The sequence below is a fragment of the Somniosus microcephalus genome, chromosome 11, assembly GCF_052327205.1.
Source record: "Somniosus microcephalus isolate GS21.2 chromosome 11, FLI_Smic_1.0, whole genome shotgun sequence".
Classification (NCBI taxonomy): Eukaryota; Metazoa; Chordata; class Chondrichthyes; order Squaliformes; family Somniosidae; genus Somniosus; species Somniosus microcephalus.
In genome coordinates, this window is record NC_140997.1 from 116,214,449 (window position 1) to 116,239,630 (window position 25,182).

The 25,182-nt window shown below is 46.1% G+C and overlaps 2 protein-coding genes across 2 annotated transcripts in view; one reads left to right on the top strand and one right to left on the bottom strand.

Annotated features, from left to right (window-relative positions):
* LOC147110836 (intraflagellar transport protein 122 homolog) overlaps positions 1-25,182 on the bottom strand; it is a 117,451-nt gene that overhangs the window by 49,255 nt on the left and 43,014 nt on the right. The window lies entirely within an intron of this gene.
* On the top strand, positions 11-25,164 carry mbd4 (methyl-CpG binding domain protein 4). The gene is made up of 6 exons (XM_086001206.1): positions 11-802; positions 14,280-14,573; positions 20,743-21,563; positions 23,253-23,330; positions 23,424-23,558; positions 24,718-25,164. Exons 2-6 carry the CDS (start codon positions 14,311-14,313, stop codon positions 24,972-24,974), a joined length of 1,554 nt encoding a protein of 517 aa, XP_085857332.1. The 5' UTR covers positions 11-802; positions 14,280-14,310; the 3' UTR covers positions 24,975-25,164.

A 25,182-nucleotide genomic window follows, 5' to 3' on the forward strand; every position in this document is an offset into this window, starting at 1 on the left:
TGATGAACCTGTATAAAACACTGGTTTGGCCTCAACTGGAGTATTGTCCAATTCTGGGCACTGCACTTCAGGAAGGGTGTGAAGGCCTTAGAGAGGGTGCAGAAAAGATTTACGAGAATGATTCCAGGGGTGAGGGACTTCAGTCGCGTGGATAGACTGGAGAAGCTGGGGTTGTTCTCCTTAGAGCAGAGAAGATTGAGAGGAGATTTGAGGTGTTCAAAATCATGAGGGTTCTAGACAAGAGTAGATAGAGAGAAACGGTTCCCATTGGCAGAAGGGTCGCGAACTAGAGGACACAGATTTAAGGTGATTGGCAAAAGAACCAAAGGCAACATGAGGAAAAACATTTTTACTCAGCGAGAGGTTAGGATCTGGAATGCACTGCCTGAAAGGGTGGTGGAGGCAGACTCAATCACGGCTTTCAAAAGGGAGTTGGATAAGTATCTGAAGGAAAAACATTTGCGGGGCTACGGGGAAAGGGTGGAGGTGTAGGACTAGCTGAAGTGCTCTTGCAGAGAGCCGGCACAGCCTCAATGGCCTTCTTCCATGCTGTTGTAGGAATGGAGGTTCCTAACGAAAAGACTGAGTTCGACTCAGGCAATCAAAATAACGAACTTTAATGGAACAAAACAGGTTTTAACTGGAAACTGCTGGAATACATTGAATACAGGTCTGCTCTCTTTGAAGGCTCCACGAGGACTGCTCCTCTGGTCTGAAAGCTGACATCATCACGTTCTTCCCGCCATTGGGGGATCACGTGACTAACGGCATGACGTCATCACGTTGAAACCGCGCTGTAAAGGTAACTAGACATAGTACAGTTAAACAGTGTAATTAAAGGTACAGACACAGGCAGTAACTACATTGCTGTTAAAGGAATTATGTACAACCGCTCTGAGTCCTTTGGTGGCTCCGCCACATGCGCCCCCCCAGAATTGTCTTTAACAGAAAAAGTGAGACGAGGAGGAGGTCTGACAAGTCTGTCTGATCGACTTCGATAACCTGGCAGGGGAAGTTGATGACCGGTGGTCAAGCTGGCAGGCGATTATGGTTGAGCAGGCGCGGCGAGCGTGGTCGAGTTGGCGGGCGGCTTTGGTTGATCTGGCACGGTGGCTGCGGGCGGTCGGCCACGTTTCGGCGGTTGAGCGACGACGACTGGGCGGTCCAGGTCCAAGTGAGCCGGCTTCAATCGGTCCACCGAAATGTGATCTGGCTTTCCTCCGATGGCGACCGAAAAGGATTTGTCTCCTGGATTGATGACGCGGAAAGGACCAGTGTAAGGGGGCTTGAGCGGATCCCGGTGAGCGTCGTAGCGGATGAATACATACTCAGCATTCTTCAGTTCTGCTGGCACGTGGGAGTTCTGTAAGCCGTGATTTGATGTAGGCACCGGAGCGAAGCATCTGGCCGCTTCCTGGTGGCTATCGAGGTGCTGGGAGGCGGACCATGGCTCTGTGGGAGAAGGGAGGAAATCCCCTGGTACTCGGAGAGGCTGGCCGTAGACGAGTTCAGCTGAACACGAGTGCAGGTCTTTGGGCGCCGTACGAAGACCCAAAAGGACCCATGGAAGTCTGTCCACCCATCCTGCACCTTGAAGACTGACCCGTAGGGCGGCTTTAAGCGACCTGTGGAACCGCTCGCAAAGGCCGTTCGCCTGTGGATGATAGGCGGTGGTGCGATAAAGTTTGGTGCCGAGCCCCTGAGCTACAGCGTTCCAAAGCTCCGAGGAAAATTGTGGCCCACGGTCGGAAGAGATGTCCGCCGGTACCCCGAAACGGGAAACCCAACAGGAGATGAAAGCTCTAGCGACGTCTGCCGAAGTGGCAGAAACCAAAGGAATTGCCTCTGGCCACCTAGTGGTGCAGTCCACCATGGTGAGGAGATGAGTATAACCTTGAGAAGGCGGAAGCGGCCCCACAAGGTCCACATGCATGTGGTCGAAACGACGCTCCCGAACAGAGAACGTAGCCACTGGAGCTTTAACATGACGCTGGACCTTGGCTTTCTGGCAGACTACGCAGGTATTAACCCAGTCACGGACATCGAGGTGCATACCTTTCCAGACGAACTTCACCGACATAAGCCGTTGTGAAGCCTTCATCCCAGGGTGCGACAACCCGTGTATGGCATCAAACCCCTTCCGGCGCCATGCGACCGGCACGATAGGTCGGGGAACGCCCACGGAGACGTCGCAAAGGAGCGTGGCGTCTGTGGCCTGGAAAGTGACGTCGGTCGCTTGGAAACTAGAGGGGACGGTTCTATATGATTGGACCTCTGAGTCCGAGGCCTGATCTGCAGCCATGCGGGCGTAGTCGATCCCCAGGTGAACCACGTGGACCGTCGCACGGGAGAGGCAATCCGCCACCAGGTTGTCCTTACCAGACACATGTTGAATGTCCGTGGTAAATTCAGAAATAAACGTCAAATGACGTTGTTGACAAATGGACCACGGTTCGGCGGTCTTGGCCATGGCGAACGTTAGAGGCTTGTGGTCGACAAAAGCCGTGAAGGGACGTCGTTCCAATAAGAACCGGAAATGGCGAATGGCTAGGAAAAGGGCCAGTAACTCCCGATCGAAGGTGCTGTATTTTTTTTCATTTTTCCGTAGTTGACGGCTGAAAAACGCCAGCAGTTGCCACGTGCCATTGACCCACTGCTCTTGCACTGCGCCGATGGCATAGTCTGACGCGTCCATGGTAAGGGCGATGGTGGCACCTGGAAGTGGGTGCGCCAGCATGGTTGCGTTGGCCAAGGCGCTCTTGGTGTTGACGAACACCTGGTCCATTTCGGCTGTCCAGCTGATTGGATCCTTACCGGACTTGCCCTTGAGGGCCCCGTACAAGGGTTGCATAAGCTGAGCCACCTTAGGGACGAATCGGTGAAAGAAGTTGACCATCCCCAGGAACTCTTGCAGGGCCTTGACGGTTGGCGGGCGTGGGAAAGAGGTAACAGCTTCCACCTTCGTCATTAAGGGGACGGCGCCGTGCGATGTTATGCGGTATCCCAAGAAATCGATCTGCTGCAGGCCGAACTGGCACTTGGCCGGGTTGATGATTAAACCGTGCTGGCTGAGGCGCGTAAAGAGGGTACGCAAATGGGAGATGTGCTCTTCCTTGCTAGCACTGGTGATGAGAATGTCGTCAAGGTAGACGAAGATGAAGCTTCGGTCTCTGAGCACAGAGTCCATTAAGCGCTGGAACGCCTGTGCCGCGTTCTTCAAGCCAAACGGCGTCCGCAGGAACTCAGAGGCTGGAAGGGGTGATGACTGCGGTTTTCGGGACATCTTGCGGGTGCACAGGAACCTGGTGATACCCCCGGGCGAGGTCGACTTCAGAAAAGATAGAATTTCCCACCAAATGGGCCAAGAAATCCTGAATATGTGGAATCTGGTACCGATCAGGAGTGGTGGCGTCGGTAGTCACCGCATGTCCGCCAGCCGCCACCCAGTTTTGGAACAATGTGGAGAGGCAAAGACCAGGGACTATTGGATCGGCGAATGATCCCTAGCCGCTCCATCGTGTCGAACTCCGCTTTCGCAGCCGCGAGCTTACCGGGTTCGAGCCTTCTAGCCCGCGCATAAACCGGGGAGCCAGTAGTGGTGATATGATGTTCAACACCATGCTTCGTGGCCGAGGAGGAGAAAGTGGGCCTTGGCTCCTCGGAGAGTTTCCGGAGCTGACGAGTGAAATCATCCGGAGGAGGGAAAGCGCACGCAATAGAGCGCGCCACGGTGGTACCGTGGTAGTATGGAATCGAGTGGAAGGTGGCCGCATTGATCAACCGGCGGTGCCGGACATCGACGAGGAGGCTGTTGGCACACACAAAATCCGCCCCTAGGATAGCCTGTGAGACTGTGGCCGTGACGAATTCCCAACAGAAGCGCTGACCGCCGAAACAGACTTGGACCCGCCGCTTTCGGAAAGTTCGAATTGCTGCGCCATTCGCCGCTACGAGGGAAAAACCGTGGTTCCCAGCCTGCATATCGAGCTTCGACGCAGGTAGAATGCTACACTGCGCCCCGGTGTCACAAAGGAAATGTCGACCCGATAGGGAATCGGTGATATAAAGAAGTTTCCCCGTAGATCCAACGGCCATCGCAACCGCGGAGCGCCCGTTAGACCCGGTCCTCCTTCGCCAGGAACGCTGCAGGAGCTTTGGTTTTTTTTGGGGCGAAAAACTGCAGGGGGAGCGGCAGCGTCGTGCTTTTGTGCCAAAACGGGCGTGGTAGGAGCACCAGCCCGCTGCAGGAGGAGCTGGAACCACATGTGTGGGGGATGGGCGCCTCGTGGCCGCGCAGCACTGCTGGGTTATCGGCTTCGGCAGCAAGCTCGGCACAGTCTGTAATGTCGGATCTGGCTAGTCAGCCTGTACCTGCTCTGGCATTTGGTAGAGGAAAAGCTCCCGGAAGAGGAAGCATTCCGGTTCGGCACCCAAGAGCGTGAGCATTTGGCTCATGAGCTTGGATGGTTTGGAGTCCCCGAGGCCAAGCATCGTGATGAGCCAGCGAGCGCGCTCTGATTTCGAGAGCCGGAAAACCTGTAGCAACCGTGCCTTTATCGTATCATACTTGCTGTCAGTAGGAGGACTACCGAGGAGGCTGACGATCCGTGAGGCAGTTGCGCTGTCGAGGGCGGAGACCACGTAGTAATAACGGGTCTGATCCGCGACGATGTTCCTGATGGCGAACTGGGCTTCAGCCTGGATAAACCAGGCGTCTGGTTGTTGCTCCCAGAACTGTGGCAGTTTCAGAGTTACGGCGTTCGTGTCCATGCTAGAGATCTTCCGTGAAAACTGTTCATGAAAGTCGGGGTCATCAATGTTGGAACGGAGATTCCTAACGAAAAGACTGAGTTCAACTCGGGCAATCAAAATAACGAACTTTAATGGAACAAAACAGGTTTAAACTGGAAACTGCTGGAATACATCGAATACAGGTCTGCTCTCATTGAAGGCTCCACGAGGACTGCTCCTCTGGTCTGAAAGCTGACATCATCACGTTCTTCCCGCCATTGGGGGAATCACGTGACTAACGGCATGACATCATCACGTTGAAACCGTGCTGTAAAGGTAACTAGACATAGTACAGTTAAACAGTATAATTAAAGGTACAGACACAGGCAGTACCTACATTGCTGTTAAAGGAATTATGTACAACCGCTCTGAGTCCTTTGGTGGGTCCGCCACACTGTAACCATTCTATGATTCTAAGAGGTTGGTGAATTTGCTCATTGGCCCCCGGACGCTAAGCAACAGCTCTGTCCTGATATGGTGTGTCCCGCCAAGGCTGCAGTGTTGATGAGGGGGCAATGGTTTCCCCTCGGCTTCGTGTCGCAATGTTTTTACACCATCTACCTACCATTTATCCTGCCAATTTGCAGCACTTTCAGTGTTCTTTTAGTAAATCTCATCATTGCAGCAGAAAAGGACGAATGTAGTCAATTGTGATTTCCAACCCTGACCATCCAACATTCAACCCCTAACTCGAGCACTCAACCCTTAATCTTAACATTAACCCCTAGTCCTAAATCATGTGATGTTCCTTTCAAGGGATATTGCTATGGATGTTTGGTCTTTTGACTAAATATTCTCAGTCATGTAATTCAGTAACACGAGCATTCATGTGTCAAAGATAAACAAACGTCCTCTGTTGGATATGAAAAATAAGTTTTGGAAATATATTGATGTGATTTTAAGAACTGCGTGCCGTGTTAATACAGTGATCCCACAAAGTAACTGTACAAGCAGTATTGAGGTAGTAATCTCAGGATTGCTACCAGTGCCACGTGCTAGTCAGAGTAGAAATAGAAGGATATTTCAGATGAATACATGGCTAGAGGAATGGTGCAAGGGGGAGGGATTCAAATTCCTGGGACATTGGAACCGGTTCTGGGGGAGGTGGGACTAGTACAAACTGGACGGTTTGCACCCGCGCAGGACCGGGACTGATGTCCTGGGGGAGTGTTTGCTAATGCTGTTGGGGAGGGTTTAAACTAAAATGGCAGGGGGTTGGGAACCTGGGCAGGGAGACAGAGGAAAGGGAAGCAAGGATAGAAGCAAAAGACAGGAAGGAGAAAAGCAAAAGTGGCAGTCAGAGAAATCAAGCGTTTAAATCAAACATGGCCACAGTAAATAATAATTCTAAAAGGTCTAAGTGTGTTTAAAAAAACAAGCCTGAAGGCTTTGTGTCTTAATGCGAGGAGCATTCATAATATAAGGTGGATGAATTAGCTGCGCAAATAGATGTAAACGGATATGATATAATTGGGATTACGGAAACATGGCTCCTGGGTGACCAAGGCTGGGAATTTAACATTCAGGGGTATTCAATATTCAGGAAGGACAGGCAAAAAGGAAAAGGAGGTGGGGTAGCATTGCTGGTTAAGGAGGAGATTAACACAATAGGAAGGAAGGATATTAGCTCTGATGATGTGGAATCTGTATGGGTAGAGCTGAGAAATACCATGGGGCAGAAAACATTAGTGGGAGTTGTATACAGACCCCCAAACAGTAATGCTGAGGCTGGGGATGGCATTAAATGGGAAATTAGAGACGCGTGCAATAAGGGCACAGCAGTTATCATGGGTGACTTTAATCTATATATAGATTGGGCTAACCAAATTAGTAACAATACTGTGGAGGAGGAATTCCTAGAGTGTATACGGGATGGTTTCCTGGACCAATATGTCGAGGAACCAACTGGAGATCAGGCCATCTTAGACTGGGTATTATGTAATGAGAAAGGATTGATTAGCAATCTTGTTGTGCGAGGCCCCTTGGGGATGAGCAATCATTCTTCATTAAGATGGAGAGTGCAATAGTTGACTCAGAGACTAGGGTCCTGAATTTAAATAAAGGAAACTACGATGGTATGAGGCGCGAGTTGGCTTGGATGGATTGGGGAACGTTACTTAAAAGGTTGACGGTGGATAGGCAATGGCAAACATTTAAAGATCGCATGGATGAACTACAGAATTTGTTCTTCCCTGTCTGGTATAAAAAGGTGGCGCAACCGTGGCTAACAAGGGAAATTAGCGATAGCATAAGATCCAAGGAGAGGACAAATAAATTGGCCAGAAAAAGCAGCAAACCTAAGGATTGGGAGTAGTTTAGGATTCAGCAAAGGAGGACAAAAGGATTAATTAAGAGGGGGAAATAGAGTATGAGAGTAAGCTTGCAGGGAACATAAAAGCTGACTGTAAAAGCTTCTATAGATATGTGAAGAGAAAAAGATTGGTGAAGTCAAGCGTAGGTCCTTTACAGTCAGAATCAGGGGAATTTATAATGGGGAACAAAGAAATGGTTGACCAATTAAATACATACTTTGGTTCTGTCTTCACAAAGGAGGACACAAATAACCTCCCAGAGATGTCAGGGAACATAGGGTCTAATGAGAGGGAGAAACTGATTGAAATCATATTTGTAGGGAAATGGTGTTAGGGAAATTGACGGGATTGAAGGCCGATAAATCCCCAGGGCCTGATGATCTACATCCTTGGGTACTTAAGGAAGTGGCCCTAGAAGTAGTAGATGCATTGCTGGTCATCTTCCAAAATTCTATAGATTCTGGCACAGTTCCCATGGATTGGAGGGTAGCTAATGTAACCCCACTATTTAAAAAAGGTGGTAGAGAGAAAACGGGGAATTATAGACCGGTAAGCCTGACATCGGCAGTGGGGAAAATGCTAGAGTCCATTATAAAAGATGTAATAGCAGAGCACTTGGAAAACAGTGACAGGATCGGACAAAGTCAACATGGATTTACAAAAGGTAAATCGTGCTTGACTAATCTACTGGAATTTTTTGAGGATGTAACTGGTAGAATAGATAAGGGAGAACCAGTGGATGTGGTGTATTTGGACTTTCAGAAGGCTTTCGATAAGGTCCCGCATAAGAGATTAGCGTGCAAAATTAAAGCACATGGGATTGGGGGTAAGGTACTGACTTGGATGGAGAACTGGTTGGCAGACAGGAAGCAAAGAGTTGGAATAAACTGATCTTTTTCCGAGTGGCAGGCAGTGACTAGTGGGGTACCGCAGGGATCGGTGCTAGGACCCCAGTTATTCGCAATATATATTAATGATGTAGACGAGGGAACTAGATGTAATATCTCCAAGTTTGCAGATGACACAAAGCTGGGTGGGCGTGTGTGCTGTGAGGAGGATGCAGAGAAACTCCAGTATGTTTTGGACAGGTTGGGTGATTGGGCAGATGCATGGCAGATGCAGTATAATGTGGATAAATGCGAGGTTATCCACTTTGGTGGCAAAAACAGGAAGGCAGATTATTATCTGAACGGCAGTAGATTGGGAGAAGGGGAAGTGCAACGAGACCTGGGTATCCTTGTGCACCAGTCGCTGAAGGTAAGCATGCAGGTGCAGCGGTCGGTTAAGAAGGCAAATGGTATGTTGGCCTTCATAGCGAGAAGATTTGAGTACAGGAGCAAGGATGTCTTGCTGCAGTTGTACACACCTTGAGTATTGTGTGCAGTTTTTGTCGCCTTATCTGAGGAAGGATGTTCTTGCCATGGAGTGGGTGCAGCGAAGATTCACCAGACTGATACCTGGGGTGGCAGGAATGACGTATGAGGAGAGATTGGGTCGACTGGGCTTATACTTGCTGGAGTTTAGAAGAATGAGAGGGGATCTCATTGAAACTTATAAAATTCTAACAGGACTAGATTTAATAATAATAATAATAAACAGACTAGATGCAGGATGGATGTTCCCGATGGCGGAAAATCCAGAACCAGGGTCACAGTCTAAGGATAAGGGGTAAGCCGTTTAGGATGGAGATGAGGAGGAATTTCTTCACCCAGAGAGTGGTGAACCTGTGGAATTCTCTACCACACAAGGCAGTTGAGACCAATTCATTAAATATATTCAAGAAGGAGTTAGATATATTTCTTAAGGCTAAAGGGATCAAGGCATATGGGGAGAAAGCAGGGACCGGGTACTGAATTGGGATGATCAGCCATGATCTCATTAAATGGCAGAGCAGGCTCGAGGGGCCGAATGGCCTACTCCTGCTCCTATCTTCTTTGTTTCAATGAAGCGCAAGTAGCAGAACGAAAACAAAAATGAAAAGATTTACTTTTTTCTGTGTTTTTTGCAGTTTATCACATTGAATTCTGAGCTACCAGTGTTTGTGATGAACGATTTTCAAATCAAATCAACTTTTATTGTCATTGTTAGTGCACAAGTGCAGTACAACGAAATGTAGGCTTGCGGCTCCCGAGAGTGTACATTTAGATCAAGACATTTAAACATTCAACATACATTTGGCTTGTAATACATTAACATTAACATAAACATAACCATAATAAAGTGCATTGGCAGATGTGCAGGCTTTAGAGTTTATTTGTGGAGTTCAGTAGGATGACAGCCCTGGGAAAGAAGCTGTTCCTAAATCTGGTCGTACGGGTGCGAATGCATCTGTAGCGTCTCCCAGATGGCAGGAGGGCGAACAGACTGTGGCTGGGGTGGGTAGGGTCTTTGATGATGGACCGTGACCTCCGTAAACAGCGTTTCTGGTATATGTGCTCTGTGGCAAATGTTTGCCAAAGTGTCGGAGGTGGATGTTTGTGAGGTGTTTTAGTGCTGACCACAGACATTGTTGTTGTCAGTCAACCAGGTCCAAACAGTGGCAAATGTCCCTCTGTGCAATTGCTGATCATATCATTGGAGACTTGACAATGGTAAGAATCTCCTTAGGCAGTGTAAAAACCAATGATTTTTTTTACAGGTACCAAGGAGGAGGACAAATCTTTTGAAATCCTGTAAATAACTGAAAAAAAGAATAGTTTTGGGGAGGGATGAATAAAAAAAGTACTTGAATCTTAATCAAGCCCTGCAAATTCACCATGGGAGGTGGAACAATTTTTTTTCATCATGTAAATAACTGGGGATAATGTGTTGAAGAGGGAAACAAGTTTTGTAAAGTGGTTGGTAAATAGTGTTGTAAATATATCTGAGGCCTGTATCTTTCAATATCATGACAGCCTGGATAATTTGTACTTCAAGTCACTGACTGCTTCAGTAAATTTGCTTTATTACAGTGATGGGCGAATCACTTTTGTGCCAACTTGGTCTGAGATCCTGTTCTATTTTTCCAAATTTCCTTTTCAGCCCAATCGTTCCACTATCAAACTTGACTATAAAAACTTATCAGCCATATAATTGACATCGGTGAAGGAAACCAATATTTTTTCCTGTCTCTGGATTTTTCTGTCATTTTCTCCTTCACAAGTGACTTCAATTTCCCTTTTCTATCTCTGCAATTATCTTACTCCAGTGGTATGCTGTAAAGTAGATGCGATAGATCAGAGATTCATCTTTTTCCTAATCATTAAAGACATTATACATTTCTGTAGAGAATTTTGGTTGCGGTCCAGTTTTTATCACTGTTAGTTGGAATCACACTAGCTGGATGAATACCTAGAATACACATTGCTGTACTTGTTCTGTAACTTTAATGGGGACAGTTGACTCACTTCTGTCCAAGTTTTAATTGCGAGTCCAATTGGTGGCAGAAGTATTTGATATTAGTCACCTGGCTTTGAGCAGTGGACATAGCTAATTTGATGTGATTTTTATCTGTGAATAAAGCTGCAAGAGATGAACTGGTATCTATAAATGATTGCACTACATTTTAAATACAGTTGTGTTTTAGTAATTTAAAGATTTATCCGTATGTAGCATGCAGCATTTGAAGCAGTTTACTATCACCTCACTGTGGGCCTAACCCTTTAGACTCCCAGTGGGGCAATTCCAATTAACCCTGGACAAATTATTCATAACTTAATAAGCTGAACTGAAAAATTACAATTTTCTGCTATATTTCCCTTATCACGAGAATGTTTTGAGCAGTTTATCAAATACCACATTGTTAGTTATTCTCCTGCTGTCGGGAATAGTATCACAACACTAGAAGTTTAAACATAATTTACAATACATAGCGTAAAATAGTGAGTAATATAAATCCAGTGTTACCAATGAAGTCACGGCCGTGCATGGTGCTCCTCTCTAACATAAGAACATAAGAATTAGGAGCAGGAGTAGGCCATACGACCCCTTGAGCCTGCTCAGCCATTCAATAAGATCATGGCTGATCTTCAACCTCAACCCCACTTTCCTGCCCTATCTCCATATCTCTCGATTCCTCTAGAGTTCAAAAATCTATATCGGCCTTGAATATACTCAACGAATCAGCATCCACAGCCCTCTGGGGTAGAGAATTCCAAAGATTCACAACCCACTTAGTGAAGAAATTCCTCCTCATCTCAGTCTTAAAGGGCCGACCCCTTATCCTGAGACTATGCCACCTAGTTTTAGACTCTCCAGCCAGGGGAAACATAGAAACATAGAAGATAGGAGCAGGAGTAGGCCATTCGGCCCTTCGAGCCTGCTCCGCCATTCAACGAGATCATGGCTGATCATCCAAACCCTAGCACCCGGTCCCTACACCAACAGCCATCCCACCCAAGCCCTATCCCCGTAACCCCATGTATTTAATCCCCCCTAACACTAAGGGCCAATTTTTATCATGGCCAATCAACCTAACCCGCACATCTTTGGACTGTGGGAGGAAACCGGAGCACCCGGAGAAAACAATCTCTCAGCATCTATCCTGTTAATTCCCATCAGATTCTTAAACGTTTCAATGAGATCTCTAGAGAATATAGGTCCAATCTCCTCAATCTCTCCTCATAGGACAACCCTCTGATCCTAGGAATCAATCTAGTGAACCTCTGTTGTACTACCTCTAAGGCAAGTATATCCTTCCTTAGATAAGGATACCAAAACTTTGCACAGTATTCCAGGTGTGGTCTCACCAAAGCCTTGTACAATTGTAGCAAGGCTTCCTTACTCTTGTACTCCAACCCTCTAGCAATAAAAGCAAACATGCCATTTGCCTTCCTAATTGTTTGCTGTACCTGCATGCTAACTCTGTGTTTCTTATACTCTGAACACCAACATTTAATAGTTTCTCATCATTTAAAAAATATTCTGTTTTTCCATTCTTCCTATCAAAGTGAATAACCTCACATTTCCCCACTTTATTGCCCACTCACTTAACCTGTCTATATCCCTTAGCAGACTCTTTGGGCTCGATTTTCCAAGCCCCGAGGAGGCGGGTTTGGAGGCGGGGTGGTGGGAAAATTGCAGAATCGGGGGGCAGGAACCCATCCCGTCTCCAACCCGCCTCCGTGCCAATGTCCCAGGAGGCGGCTACCCGACCTGTGCTGGGAGCCGCCTCCCCGAGGTGGGAAGGGGATTAGTGCCAATTAACTGCCTGTTAACAGTTAGTTATCAGGCAGTTTTTTGCCTAATCCCTATTTTTAGCCCTGAAGTGTGGGCTTCCCGACGGCTCCGAACCACGCCAAGTTAGCGAGGCGGACCGTCGGTCTGCAGGGGTTGGAGGGGTCGAGATGTCCGTTGTGCAGGTGAGTGATGGGTGCATGTGTGCAGAGGTAAGTGTAAAGTGTTTTAATAAGTTTTACTTACCTTTACTTTCTCCTGCAAACTTCCTTCCTTCAGTTCTCGGGAGTCCCTCAGCTCACTGGCACAGAAAGCAGAATGGCCACTGAACTTTCAAAAGCTTCAGCCTCTGCTTTCTGGTCTGGAGAGCTCTCTAACAGAGTCTGAGTAGAAGGACTCAAGTTAGAAGACAGATTGTCAGTGTTTGACAGCTTCACCGAGCTGTCAAACGCTGATTTTTCAGCTGTCAAAAGCTCTTGACAGATGAAATGTCAATCGCTGATGTCACTAGTAACCAGGTATCCCTTAATTGGCCTGCTGAGCCCGCTGGGCAGGCTTAACAAGGTCAATCAAGGGAAAATAGCGTGGGTTGGCCACAAGTCGATGGAGGCGGGACTACAACCCAAAAAGTGGGAGTCCCGCCTCCAAAAGCTACCCATTGACAAAATCGAGCCCTTTGTATCCTCCTCACAGCTTACTTTCCCAACTAGCTTTGTATTGTCAGCAAACTTGGATACATTGCACTCGGTCCCTTCATCTAAGTCATTAATATAGATTGTAAATAGCTGAGGCCCCAGCACTGATCCTTGTGGCGCCCCACTAGTTATAGCCTGTCAATCTGAAAATGACCCATTTATCCCTACTCACTATTTTCTGTCCATTAACCAATCCTCTATCCATGCTAATATATTACCCCCAACCCCATGAGCCCTTGCGTAACAACCTTTTATGTGGCACCTTATCAAATGCCTTTTGGAAATCCAAATATACTACATCCACTGGTTCCCCTTTATCCACCTTGCTAGTTATATCCTCAAAAAACTCTAATAAATTTGTCAAATACGATTTCCCTTTCATGAAACCATGTTGACTCTGTCTAATAATATTATGATTTTCTAAGTGCCCTGTTACCACTTCCTTAATAATGGATTCCAGCATTTTCCCGACCACTGATGTCAGGCTAACTAGCCTGTAGTTCCCTGTTTTCTTTCTCCCTCCTGCTGATGTGATGCAAGTCCCATGTAAATTAAAAACAGAAAATGCTGGAAATACTCAGTTGGTCAGGCAGTATCTAGAGAGAGAAACAGAGTTAACATTTCAGGTTGATGATCTTTCATCAGATCTGGAAGAAGAGATTTAACAGTTTATAAGCGAGTACAGAGGCAGGGAAAAGGGATGGGGGGGGAAGGAAATAATAAATGGGAAGGTCTACAATAGGATCGGTGGCAGGAGTGATTAATTGACAAAAGGATGATGGTGCAAGGCAAAAGGGGGTGGTAATGGGGCAATAAAGGAACAAGAGAGGGGTCCAGAGGAGTTGTAAATGTCAACAACAGAACCATTACCAGCACCTACAGGTCCCATGTGAAGTGAGTTTGGAAAGTCTCAGGCCAATTTCTAATGGGTACGTCTATATTCTGGAACTACCTATAGCTTGACACTAATTCGCACATAGAGAGGCCACAAGGGTGCATGGGCCATGCCGATTGTTTTCAGAAGTTGAGGTTAAGGCATATTTTTGGGGCAACATAGAGGACGTTTGTTGTCCACCTAGTCTATGGAATATTTGACCAGGGAGCTTTTGGGGCAGCGTAGAGGGAGCTTTGCTCTACACCTAATCCGTGCTATGCCGGACTTAGGTGTGCCTGATACAGACCCCATAACCCCATTATAAGTTGGTTACATTCATTCAGCATCATTGACATCCCTCATCATGTTAACTATAAAATCCAGTAGAAAAAATACAATTTTAGAAATGGGGAATACAAAATATGAATGGAATTAATTGTGCTCTGTTTACAGCAAGGAGAAGAATTAAAAAGAAGTTTGCCTGATGGAAGTGCCTCCTTGCAGTGAGATCAGCAAAGGTGAACACTGTGTCCAGAAGGAACCACCAAAGAAAGATGTCTTAAACCCTGAATTGGTGGACGCTGGAAACACAAACTCTTCCTTGTCTGAAGCTGGGCCTATCATTCAGGCTTTGGCTCCTGAAATATCCCGAGGATGTTACCCAGAACTTCCAGTAGGATGGAAGAGAATAGTGAAAGAAAGACAGACTGGGAAGTCAGCAGGAAAATCTGACATTTACATTTTAAGGTGGGAGATATTCTAATTGTTAAAGAAATCACAGACAGTGTCTTATTTTGTTACACAAGCATGGTGAAGAAATGTAACATTGTTACAGCTAATTTAAGCCCCGCTAAAGTCCGTAGGCTCATTAGTTTCAGCATTTTAATACCAGGAACCCTTCTAGATCTGCGACCTCTGCACAAATGTGGATGTGCTTAACAAATGTACTAGTGCATTGTTCCCCCATATAGTGGGTAACCTGATCTTGGCCATATCAGTAGGAGGAAGGCACAGGAGAAAATTGGAGGGTAACTCATGGGGCACATTAATGCCCCTTCAAGGAGCCACTTCAAAGGTAACATCAGCAGAAGACTAGGAGCAGATTACCAGTTTGCTGTCACAGTCAAGGAAGGGAAAACAAAACCCATGTCTGCACTTTATTCATCCCAGCCAACTGCTAAAGACAGTGGAACATTAAAGAACTTCTCCAAGATCAATACAGATGAAGAAGGATATTCAGCCCATCTAGCTCATCCTTCCACGAAAACCTAGGATTCCCCCATGGTCTCATACTTAGGCCTCCATTAATTGATCAGTGGGTCAATGTACTGCCTGAGGTGAAACTGAGCCATACAGTTCAAGAAGATCCAGGTTCAATACCGTGGCCTGTGTTGTGTTAGCTGATCTCGGGGTGGCAGTGGGCCGCTACAGTTGGGATCAGTGTGCCTGGGCTGGGAAGGGGAAACAATCAGCTGGAGTTCTATTCCTGATCACTGGTCCAGTGATACCTGCTAAAAAATACCAATACATGGTTTTGAGTCCCATGGTAAGGAGAACTAGGTTTGGCTGTGATGGCTCTGCAGTTGAAAAGCCTGCAGGCAATTACTGTCCAGGTTCCCACATGCAGAATGAACTCGCACAAGATACTGCACATGTTAATCACTGCCTTAAGAGGAAGGAAGAAACATGGGGCAAGGGGAAAGAGACTTAGCTGCCACCTGGTGCAAGCTACCTGTTTTGAAAAAGGGTTCACCCGAAACATCGACTCTAATTTCTCTCCACGGATGTTACCTGGCCTGCTGAGTTTTTCCAGCATTTTCTGTTGTTATTGCTGTTAAGTATGTGTATTGTATTGAACAATTAACACAAAGACTTAAACGTATAACTCAAACAGGCCTTTACTGGTTGGAGGTAGGGACTATACATAGGTCTTTACTTCATGCCCACAGGCGGGAACTGAGGGGGATCAGTACCCACAGTACTATTTATACCCCTATGGCCAGGAGTGGTACTGCGTATCACTACGCCCAACAAGTAGTGCAGTCCTGTCCATAGGTTCAAAGTAGCACACATATTACATACACAACATTCCTCCCTTCCTAGCTTTACAGTCATCTCCCCATTTAACATAACGTAATAACATATATACATATATAACTTCAGGTTTACATAACAGAATAACATAGATACATAGATAACTTCATGTCAAAAACAGATCACAGATTCAGTCTCTGCGGAAAACAGTTCACAGATTCAATCTCTGTGGTGTAGTCGGTTCACGTTGCTAGAGTGACTCATTCAATAGTCCTTCCATGGATTTAACAGTTTGAACTTCCGAACTGAATTGGCTCCGTTCGGAGGGACCACGTGTGTGATCTGGTAGAGGTGATAATGGTTCAGATGGGTCATCTTCTGTTTTTACTTTTCCTTTTCTGCTTCTTGGAGACTCTCTGGGCTCCATTGTCAGCTGCCACAGCTGCCAGCTGCATGCGCAGTTCCTCCTTCTCTTCCTCCTGTTTCCGTCGTAGAGCCAGCTTCTCCCGATGTTCCGTAGACTTTTGGTGCTCCTCCATGATTTCTGCACTTTGGGAGTCGAAGTTACAAGCTGGGCAGGACAGGACATCGTAATATTCGGTGTCGTCCTGAGCTAGACCAGTGAGAGGGTCGTCTATTTCCTCCATACCTAGCTGGACGTTAGCCAGCTCTTGTTCCAAATCCAGACATCTTTCCTGAAGAGACTTCTTCATGTGTACCTCTGCATCCAGCTTTTTCTGGGCTTTCAGCAAGTCGTTTACTAGTGACCTCATTTGTGATTTTAATACTTCAACTTCCTTTGGAGATTGATTGATCGGACTATGCAATCCCTCTACCGGAGCAGCTGTTTCAGCGGTCTGTTGTTCTACGTTGACGTGAGTCAGCGTACTTTTGGCATCCAAGGGCTGCTCTGTTGCAGTCATCTCAGTCTGTGTTGCCACCTCAGCTCTTCCAATAACCTTTGAGAGCTCCGAACCCCTTTCGTTTGAATATTGAAGTTCATGTTCAAGTTTTTCCCATTTCAGAGTCCTGTCCTTCAGCATATGCAGGAGTTGGCTGACCGTTAACTCCTCTGACATCAGACGTTTTGTGTGCTCCTGCTCCATTTTCTCCATCAGCTGCTTCTGTTGTCTTTCCAGATTCTCCAACTCTATATCAAAGAACTCTTTCGTTGCATTCAACTCTTGCTCAAAACGGCAAAGCATTTGTTCTAATTGCTGTTGTAGTTTGAAATGGAGTTGAGTTCGAGCCCGGTGTCCCTCAGAAATGGGCACATCAGTAGACTTGCCAGACTCAGAATCCACAGTTAAACTATGTTGTTGTTGCTCAGTGGAATTCTGTGCTGAAACTTTGTCTTTTGCACCTGAGTTGGGCTTACCATCATCCGTTCCAGAGTCTGGGCCGACTATCTTCACCGAGTTCTCACTCGTTATTGTTTGTAGGAAATGCCAGTCCATATTCATTTTCCTAATCCACTCCCGTCCTAGTAGTGGAGGACCTCCTTCAGATATCACATATAAGTCCATTATTTGACTGTCTTCGCCCTTGTGGGCCACTGCAACCTCTATTTTCCCGATGGGGTACACTCTTTGCCCCGTGTATGTTTTCAATATAATCCCCGTATCCTGTAGGGGAATATGTTGGAATAACTTTCCGTAATCTTTCTTATTTATGACCGTCAATGCCGATCCAGTGTCCAATTCCAGTTTTACTTGGACTCCTTCTATCTGAAGAGTGACCCAAATTGTCTGGAGGTCTGCACCCTTACCAGCGTTGAGTACTCTTAAGCTAGCCAGTTCATTACAGCTTAAGCTAGCCAGTTCATTACTGCTAGCGTCTGAATCGGACTCCTGTTCGGTCACCTTGTGTACCTTTGCGTATTTTCCTTGCGGTGACTTCTTGTTGCTGGTCTTCTTCCCTGACCTGCATACTCTAGCTATATGTCCAAGCCTACCACAAGTTCTACATTCTTGGTTTTTAAACCAACACTGGTTCTGATCATGCGTTGTCTTTCCACAACGATAACATTTGCCAGAACTCACACCCAATTTGTGTGCACTGAGCTCCGGTGACCGTAGCTGCATTACTGCCGTGCCTCTCGCTGCGGCTTCGTGTGCTGCTGCCATAGTGACCGCCTTCTCAAGCGTCAGCTCATTCTCCTCGAGCAGTCGCTTTTGTGTATCCTGTTTAAATAAACCACACACAAATTTGTCTCGTAGTGCATCTGTCAATCCCGTTCCAAACTGGCAATATTTCGCTAATTTACGCAATTCCAGCAAATATTCAGCATTGCTTTCATGCTGTAGCTGCCTTCTGTCGTAAAATTTAAATCGTTCCGCTAGCATCAGCGGCGTGGGGTTTAGATGATCTTTCAGGACAGTAACAATCTCATCGAACGTCTTATCCGCCGGTTCATCTGGTGATAACAGGTGTTTCAATTGCCCGTATGTCTTCGCACCCATTAAATTTAATAATGTTAGAGCTTTATCTTGGTCACGAATTTTATTGGCCTTACAATAATTTTTTACTCTTTCAACATATATGGCCCAATCTTCGAGGTCACTATCAAAGGTGCTAATATTCCCGTGTTTAGGCATTGTAGATTTGCAATTTCTCAGATTTTATTTTCTTTACTTGTTATCAAAGATGGCGGCTTCCCGCTCTTGCCGTCGTCCTCCGCCCACAAAATGGCGGTTTTCCCGCGCTTGGCGGTCTTCACCCGTCCCCCGACGCCGTCTCCCTTCAGCCCTCGAGTGCGGCCCTTATCTTCGCCGCGATCGATAGCCCGCGCTGTGCACCGCGACTCTCGCACCTTGAGCTTCTGCAGCCGCCGCGCCTTTCAGTCCGAGTGCGGCTCTTATCTTTGGTCCCGATCGCTGGCCCGGCTGCGCCCCTCACTTCAAAGCGGCCCGGCCCTTATCTGCCGATCGCTATCGCCCTACCTCTCTCTCTTCCCCAGTCCTGTCTTTACTCCGGTTCACAAGCTGATGGAGGCTTCAGGGTCCTAATGCCTGTCGCTTCCAGTCGCTGGAAGCTGTCAGGATTTCTGCTGCCCTTCAGTTTTGAGTGGGGTGTTGAGGATTGAAACCTCTCTTCAACGTCCTGTCTTTGGACGAAGCCGCCTGGAATAACTGCCGCAGGGTAAGAGCCTGACTCGTCGCCAGTGTTAAGTATGTGTATTGTATTGAACAATTAACACAAAGACTTAAACGTATAACTCAAACAGGCCTTTACTGGTTGGAGGTAGGGACTGCACATAGGTCTTTACTTCATGCCCACAGGCGGGAACTGAGGGGGATCAGTACCCACAGTACTATTTATACCCCTATGGCCAGGAGTGGTACTGCGTATCACTACGCCCAACAAGTAGTGCAGTCCTGTCCATAGGTTCAAAGTAGCACACATATTACATACACAACAATTGCAAGCTATCTTCAGTTTGGTTCCACTGTATACACTTGCACATAAGATTGCCTCCCAAAGTTCCACCAAAAAGCTGGAAAATTCCATGACCTTCATCAAAATCCCAGAGCTACTATCCACGAAATTTCTCCTCTTCGTGTCGGCTACAATCACAAGTTCAATTTCTCTTGTTCTTTTTCATTTCAACTTGCCCATTCCTATCCACTGTTGCTCTGCTCCTCCTGCACCGCAATATTTAAATAGCAGCTCACTCTTCCATCTTCAGTTTTAGTTCTTGCTGTTAATTTTAAATCTCCTCTTCCTGAAGTCGGGTGTTGGGAGGGAGAGTTTCTATTGAAATATTCCCAGTGCTGGAGGGCCAGAACAACAGCTGAAAGGACTGCATGGTATAGTGGTGCTGGGTTCATCATCGTGGGAGAAATTGCTATGCTGGGAGAGAAGCCAATCTAGAGGGACACTTCAGGAAGGATATGATCTGCATATTGGGGTACAGTGGCCTGGTGGTTATGTTACTGGACTAATATTCCAGAGGCCTGGACCAATAGTTCAATAATTTTGAGCATTTAAATTCACTTTTTAAAAAAAAACTGGAAATAAAGAGCAGGGATCAGTAAACATGAACATATGAAGCTTCTGTTTTGTCATAAAAACCAAACTGGTTCTCTAGTGCCCTTTAGGGAAGGAATCCTGCCGTCCTTACCTGGTCTGGACTATATGTGACTCCAGTCACACAGCACTGTGGCTGACTCAACTGTCCTCTGAAGTGGCCTAGCAAGACACTTGGTTGTATCAAATCGCTTGGTGGTTCAAGAAGGTCCACCATCACCTTCTCAGGGCAGCTAGGGATAGCCAATAAATGTCGGGCCTTGCCCACATCCCGAGAATGAATTAAAAATATATACGACAGCCACACCCCCACCTATCGGTTTTAACCCCAAGGAGAAAAATCTAACAGAGTGTGTTGCAATCAGAGGTCAGTAAATTACTACAGTCATAAGTTTTATTTTAGATTTGCTTGTGCATCCCATTTGCCCACAGCATCACCAAAAAAAACAATGAAAGCTGGTATCGAGCAGATGTAATCAATTCAGCAGCCCATCACAATGCAACATTGACGGGGAGGTGTCATTACAGTATGATAAGTTTACATAGGAAGTTTTCATCATAAACGTGGACATAAGAATTTATAATGGCAATATATATAAAAATAAGAACAAAATCTATTATTTTAAAATGCGTGCCAAATGTCATCTCCCCCTGATCCAATGATCCCCCCACCCTCTAACCCTGCTTCACGTGTGTCTTGGTCTTGACATTCCTGTATCCAACGCCATGGGAAATCGACTCATTCTCATTGTTTTATTGGAGATGAATTTGATGAAACAAATGTTTGCTCTTTCTATTCTTGTGAAAAACACGGCTGTTTTGTCTTTATATACATTCAAATTATTTTATTTAGTCCTCAGGGGAAGCGATTTCGATCTTCAAAGGAGCTTAAAAATTACTTTCAGGGAAGTGCTGGAGAGGAAAACCTGAAGGCCAAAGACTTTAACTTCACCGTCTTCTGGCGAGGCTGTGCTCAGAAAAGGATTGCCTCAGCTAAGCAGACCGCACCCCTGCAGACCAGCGTCTCACCAACACAAGGTGTCGGCAAATTGATCGTTAACCTTCCACTGACATTGTCACGTGTGCCACAAAATGCACAGAGAGAGGAGGGACTTGAAACCAAGGGTGCCTGTCCTACGGGCAAAAGACAGAGGCAGGCAAAGGTTATGAACAACTCAAAGCAGAAACCTAAAAAAAGCACAAAACCGCAAAACCCAAGCAGAATGAGAAAGAGTTCCAAGAGAGGATCATCTGCAAGAGCAGGACAAAAAGAGTGGCCATCATCTGAAGAGGGGGAGCTGGGTGAAGGAACACTGGCTGACGGAAGAAAAACAAGTCCCAAAGATGAGAGGAAAGCCAGCAGCAGAAAGTCCAAACAGCAAGCAGCAAACAGCAAAAAGCTGCTTCCAAAGGAGCAGGCCTTTGAAAGCAAGGACACACTGGAACTGCAGGCTGGTGAGCCTGTCTCTGAGGTACCCGAGTTTAACAGGCAGGTGGCGCAGACAAGCAAGGAGGGCAATGCTGATGCCATTACAATCCCTGGAGCATCTGATATAAAACTGAGCATGGGCCCTTCACAAACACATCACTCAAAATCAAAGGTTACTTGTGAAGACTCCAACAGAAGCACAAGGGATTCTGATGGGGACAGGTTTACATTGCTGAAAACCCAAGGTACTGCATTTAAAGGATAATTCTACATTTGCTATCACCGCTGTGAAATGTTATGTGTCTCTTTCTTCAATTCTATTTTTTTTTCAAAAACATTGCAGGGGGTTTTTACTTTCTTAACTTCTCTGCTCTCTGAAGGTGCTGACTCGCACTGCGCTACAGTTCCACAGCTCTTGTTAGCCCTCCAGCACCTAAGACAAGCTGCTTCAAGCAGACTCAGTCTCGAGTCAAGACAGATTGGCAGACTGTTCAACCATAAGGGCATCACAGCCAGGCAGATCCTGTTCTCACCTGACACCCATGCATACCTGCAGAGATTGCTGTTTACGGATCGAATGGGACTCGGGCTGATTCACTTCACTTCACTTCACCCCACCAAAAACCCAGGAGCACTGAGGCTATTTATACTGCCTCAACTGTTGCTCTGGGTGAAATTAGTTAACCCGGCACAGGTCAGTAACTGAACCTGGAGATTTCTAGTCTGAATGGCCACACTCAGCAGTACCTTTCCTACTAGGCCATTGTAATTTTTCTCTTATTTTATTTCTACATCAAAGTCCACCCGCCCATGCACCAGTCCCCTACCAAGGGGCAGAACCAGCCATCTGCTGCTGGAAATGCCTTGTAAAAGACACCAGGAGATGACATAAGAATTAACCTGGGTGATTGATTTTTCAAAGTACCATCCATCCTTTGGTGAATCCTTCAATCTGTACACAGGAGCTTACCAAATGAGGCGCACTCAGGTGTCAACCTTTGTCTTGGCACAGTGCCCCAGTGTAATTTGCTGCTATGGCTTTTTGCTGTTTTGATATTGTTTCTGTTTCCCTGAGACACGAACAGGAGCTGATACTGGAAAGTAAATTTGCACAATAGGAACAGGAGGAGGCCATTCAGCCCCTCGAGCCTTTTACATAGGAACAGGAGTGGGCCATTCAACCCCTCGAGCCTGTTACATTGGAACAGGAGTAGGCCATTCAGCCCTTCAAGTCTGTTCGGTATTCAATTCGATTGTGGCTGATCTGTACCTCCACCCCATTTACCCACCTTTGCTCCATATCCCTTGATACCCTTACCTAACAAAAATCTAGTGATCTCAGTCTTGAAAGTTTCAATTGAAGGTAGGTTTCTGTAAACTAAAACATATTGTTAGTCATTTCCTGGTAATGTGCATAGGAACAGGAAATGTGCAGAGACATATGAGAGCTGGCCACTGAGCTCAGCAGTCCCTCTGCTTCAGCACTCCCCTTGCAAGGAACACTGTACTGTGGCACCATTGAGCAGTAGACTCAATACTTCATACATACATAGACTGAATGACTTCATACATACAGTCCCCCAAAATCAGCTGTGAGGAGCACAAGCATTTTCCTGCAGTAGAGCAAGAATTAACCCTAGCCCTTCTTGTACACATCCCAGCGGCTGATTAAGAGAGTCCTTGGTGGTAGCTGGGGGCACAAGATTGTGGGCTGTGGATGGGTGGTGAACTGGGGGAAAAGAAGAAGTAGCAACTCAAAAAGGCAGTCTTATCCATTCACTGTTGCTGTGGGTTTAGATTGATCTTAAAATTGAATTATTATTACAAAGTGAGTTTTTAACTGCCATTTGACATTGCCAACCTGCACCCCTGCTAATCATAAATACCCGCGATCTTGTAATCCTCAAACTTAACTGGGTCCTCCTTTTAAACAGAGAATCATCATTCTCCAAGAGTGAAGCAGGACAGGAGGAAGACCAGTCCATACTTTTCCAGGAAATATTCCAAACAAGGTATGGAACGTGAATCTTTATCCAGCTGTGCGTTTGTTATGCAATGTGAAATGGCACTGACCAGTGGTATGAACGTTCAGTGTATTTTTGCAGCATCCAGCCCTCCACGGCGTAAAGCCTTCGCCAAGTGGACTCCTCCTCGATCGCCGTTTAAACTAGTCCAAGAGACGCTCTTTCATGATCCCTGGAAGCTTCTTATTGCAACCATGTTTCTTAACAAAACCTCTGGTGAGTTAGCCTGTGCTGATTGAGTGGCATGAGAGAGCTAGGTGCTAGCAGCGAGAGGTTCAGATCTGGGTTAGTCAGCTACAGCTACTATTGGAGGCAGTTCAGTAGAGACTGATTTATTGACACTATAATTAAAAACTCTCCCATGGTTCTGAGCTTTTATGCTAACAGGCGCGCTCTGATTCTGGTGTTGATGTGCTGTAGAATGTCTTGTGGCCACACCGCACCCAAACTGCCACACTGCACCCATGCAGTGAGTTTCCTGTTTCCAGCAGGTTACTAGAGGAAGGTGTCAAGTGATATCCGGTCATTTCCCCACTAGGAGTCCGGGAAGCCGGGTCATGCTGGATCACTCGTGCACATCCTGGGTGTCAATTACCAGGCAGCAGAGCCCGAGGTGAAGGTTGGCTGACCAGCCATTCTCTCACCTAGTGCTATGGGCCATAATGTAAAGGGAGAAAGGGATATTGCCATCGAGGGAGCATCTTCATAACGACTGCAGGAATTCAAGATGGCGGCCCACCACCATCATCTTAGGGCAACTAGCGATGGCTAATAAAGGCAGCCTGAAAAATATAAAAATATTATACTACAAAATAAAATTTAATAAGTTGTATATTAATATAAAAACTCTTGATAATCTTGCTGGAATTTTACCAACATCAACAATATCTGTTTCAAAACATTCTTATCAGGAGGCAGTGGGTGAACATGTTGTCCTTTCACCTGACACCTGGATTGTAGCCCGGACTGGTGCTACACTCTGCTCGCTAACACAGATTTTGAGTTCTCTTAACCCATTTTCTAAAGTAATACAAGTTCACAGCACAAAACTACCCAAAGTTTGACACAGAATTTATCAGACACAAAAATGGCTATTATGGGAAATGGAATGTAAGGAATTTCTGAGGCAGAAAGGAGGAGATTCGGTCTCTGTTTAACCTGTTCTTTGCCTGCTCTGGGAGTGTTTGCTGTTGACACAAGATGCAAACATTGTAATAGCATTCAGTTCAGTTCATTTTTTTATTTGCCATATGTAACCAGTACAAGTACAATTACATATTCCACTGTCTAGCTTTGCTATCTAGCATCTCGATCATCCCAAATATTTAGGTGTTAATTTGAAATGATTCTGATAAGAGTTTTTTCCTTGTATCAGGTCAAAAGGCCATTCCTGTGCTGTGGGACTTCCTGGAGAGATACCCTTCTGCTGAAGTGGCCCGAGCAGCTGATTGGAAGGAAGTGGCAGCGCTGCTGAAACCACTTGGCCTGAATGAGCTGAGAGCCAAAGCTATCACTAAGTTTTCTGGTATTATTCCTCAGCTGCTGTTCCGTTGGCTTATGATGATATGTTCTATTTCACTTGTTCAGTCTATTTGTGAAGCTATCTCTCTACATTCTTTGAAGTTACAGTAATCTGGAAATCATAGAAACTTACAGCACAGAAGGAGACCATTCGGCCCATTATGCCCGTGCTGGCACTTTGAAAGAGCAGTCGTGCTTAGTTCCACATCCCTGCTTTTAGTCCGTAACCCTATAAGTTCCTCATCCTCAAGTACCTGTCCAACTCCCTTTAAAATTATTTATGGAATCAGCTTCCACCATGTTTTCAGGTAGAGCATTC

Coding starts and splice junctions, on each gene's coding strand:
- mbd4 (XM_086001206.1), top strand. CDS start 14,311: ATGGAAGTGCCTCCTTGCAGTGAGATCAGCAAAGGTGAACACTGTGTC. Junction 21,564..23,252: donor TACATTGCTGAAAACCCAAG/GTACTGCATTTA, acceptor CCTTTTAAACAG/AGAATCATCATTCTCCAAGA. Junction 23,331..23,423: donor CAGGAAATATTCCAAACAAG/GTATGGAACGTG, acceptor GTATTTTTGCAG/CATCCAGCCCTCCACGGCGT.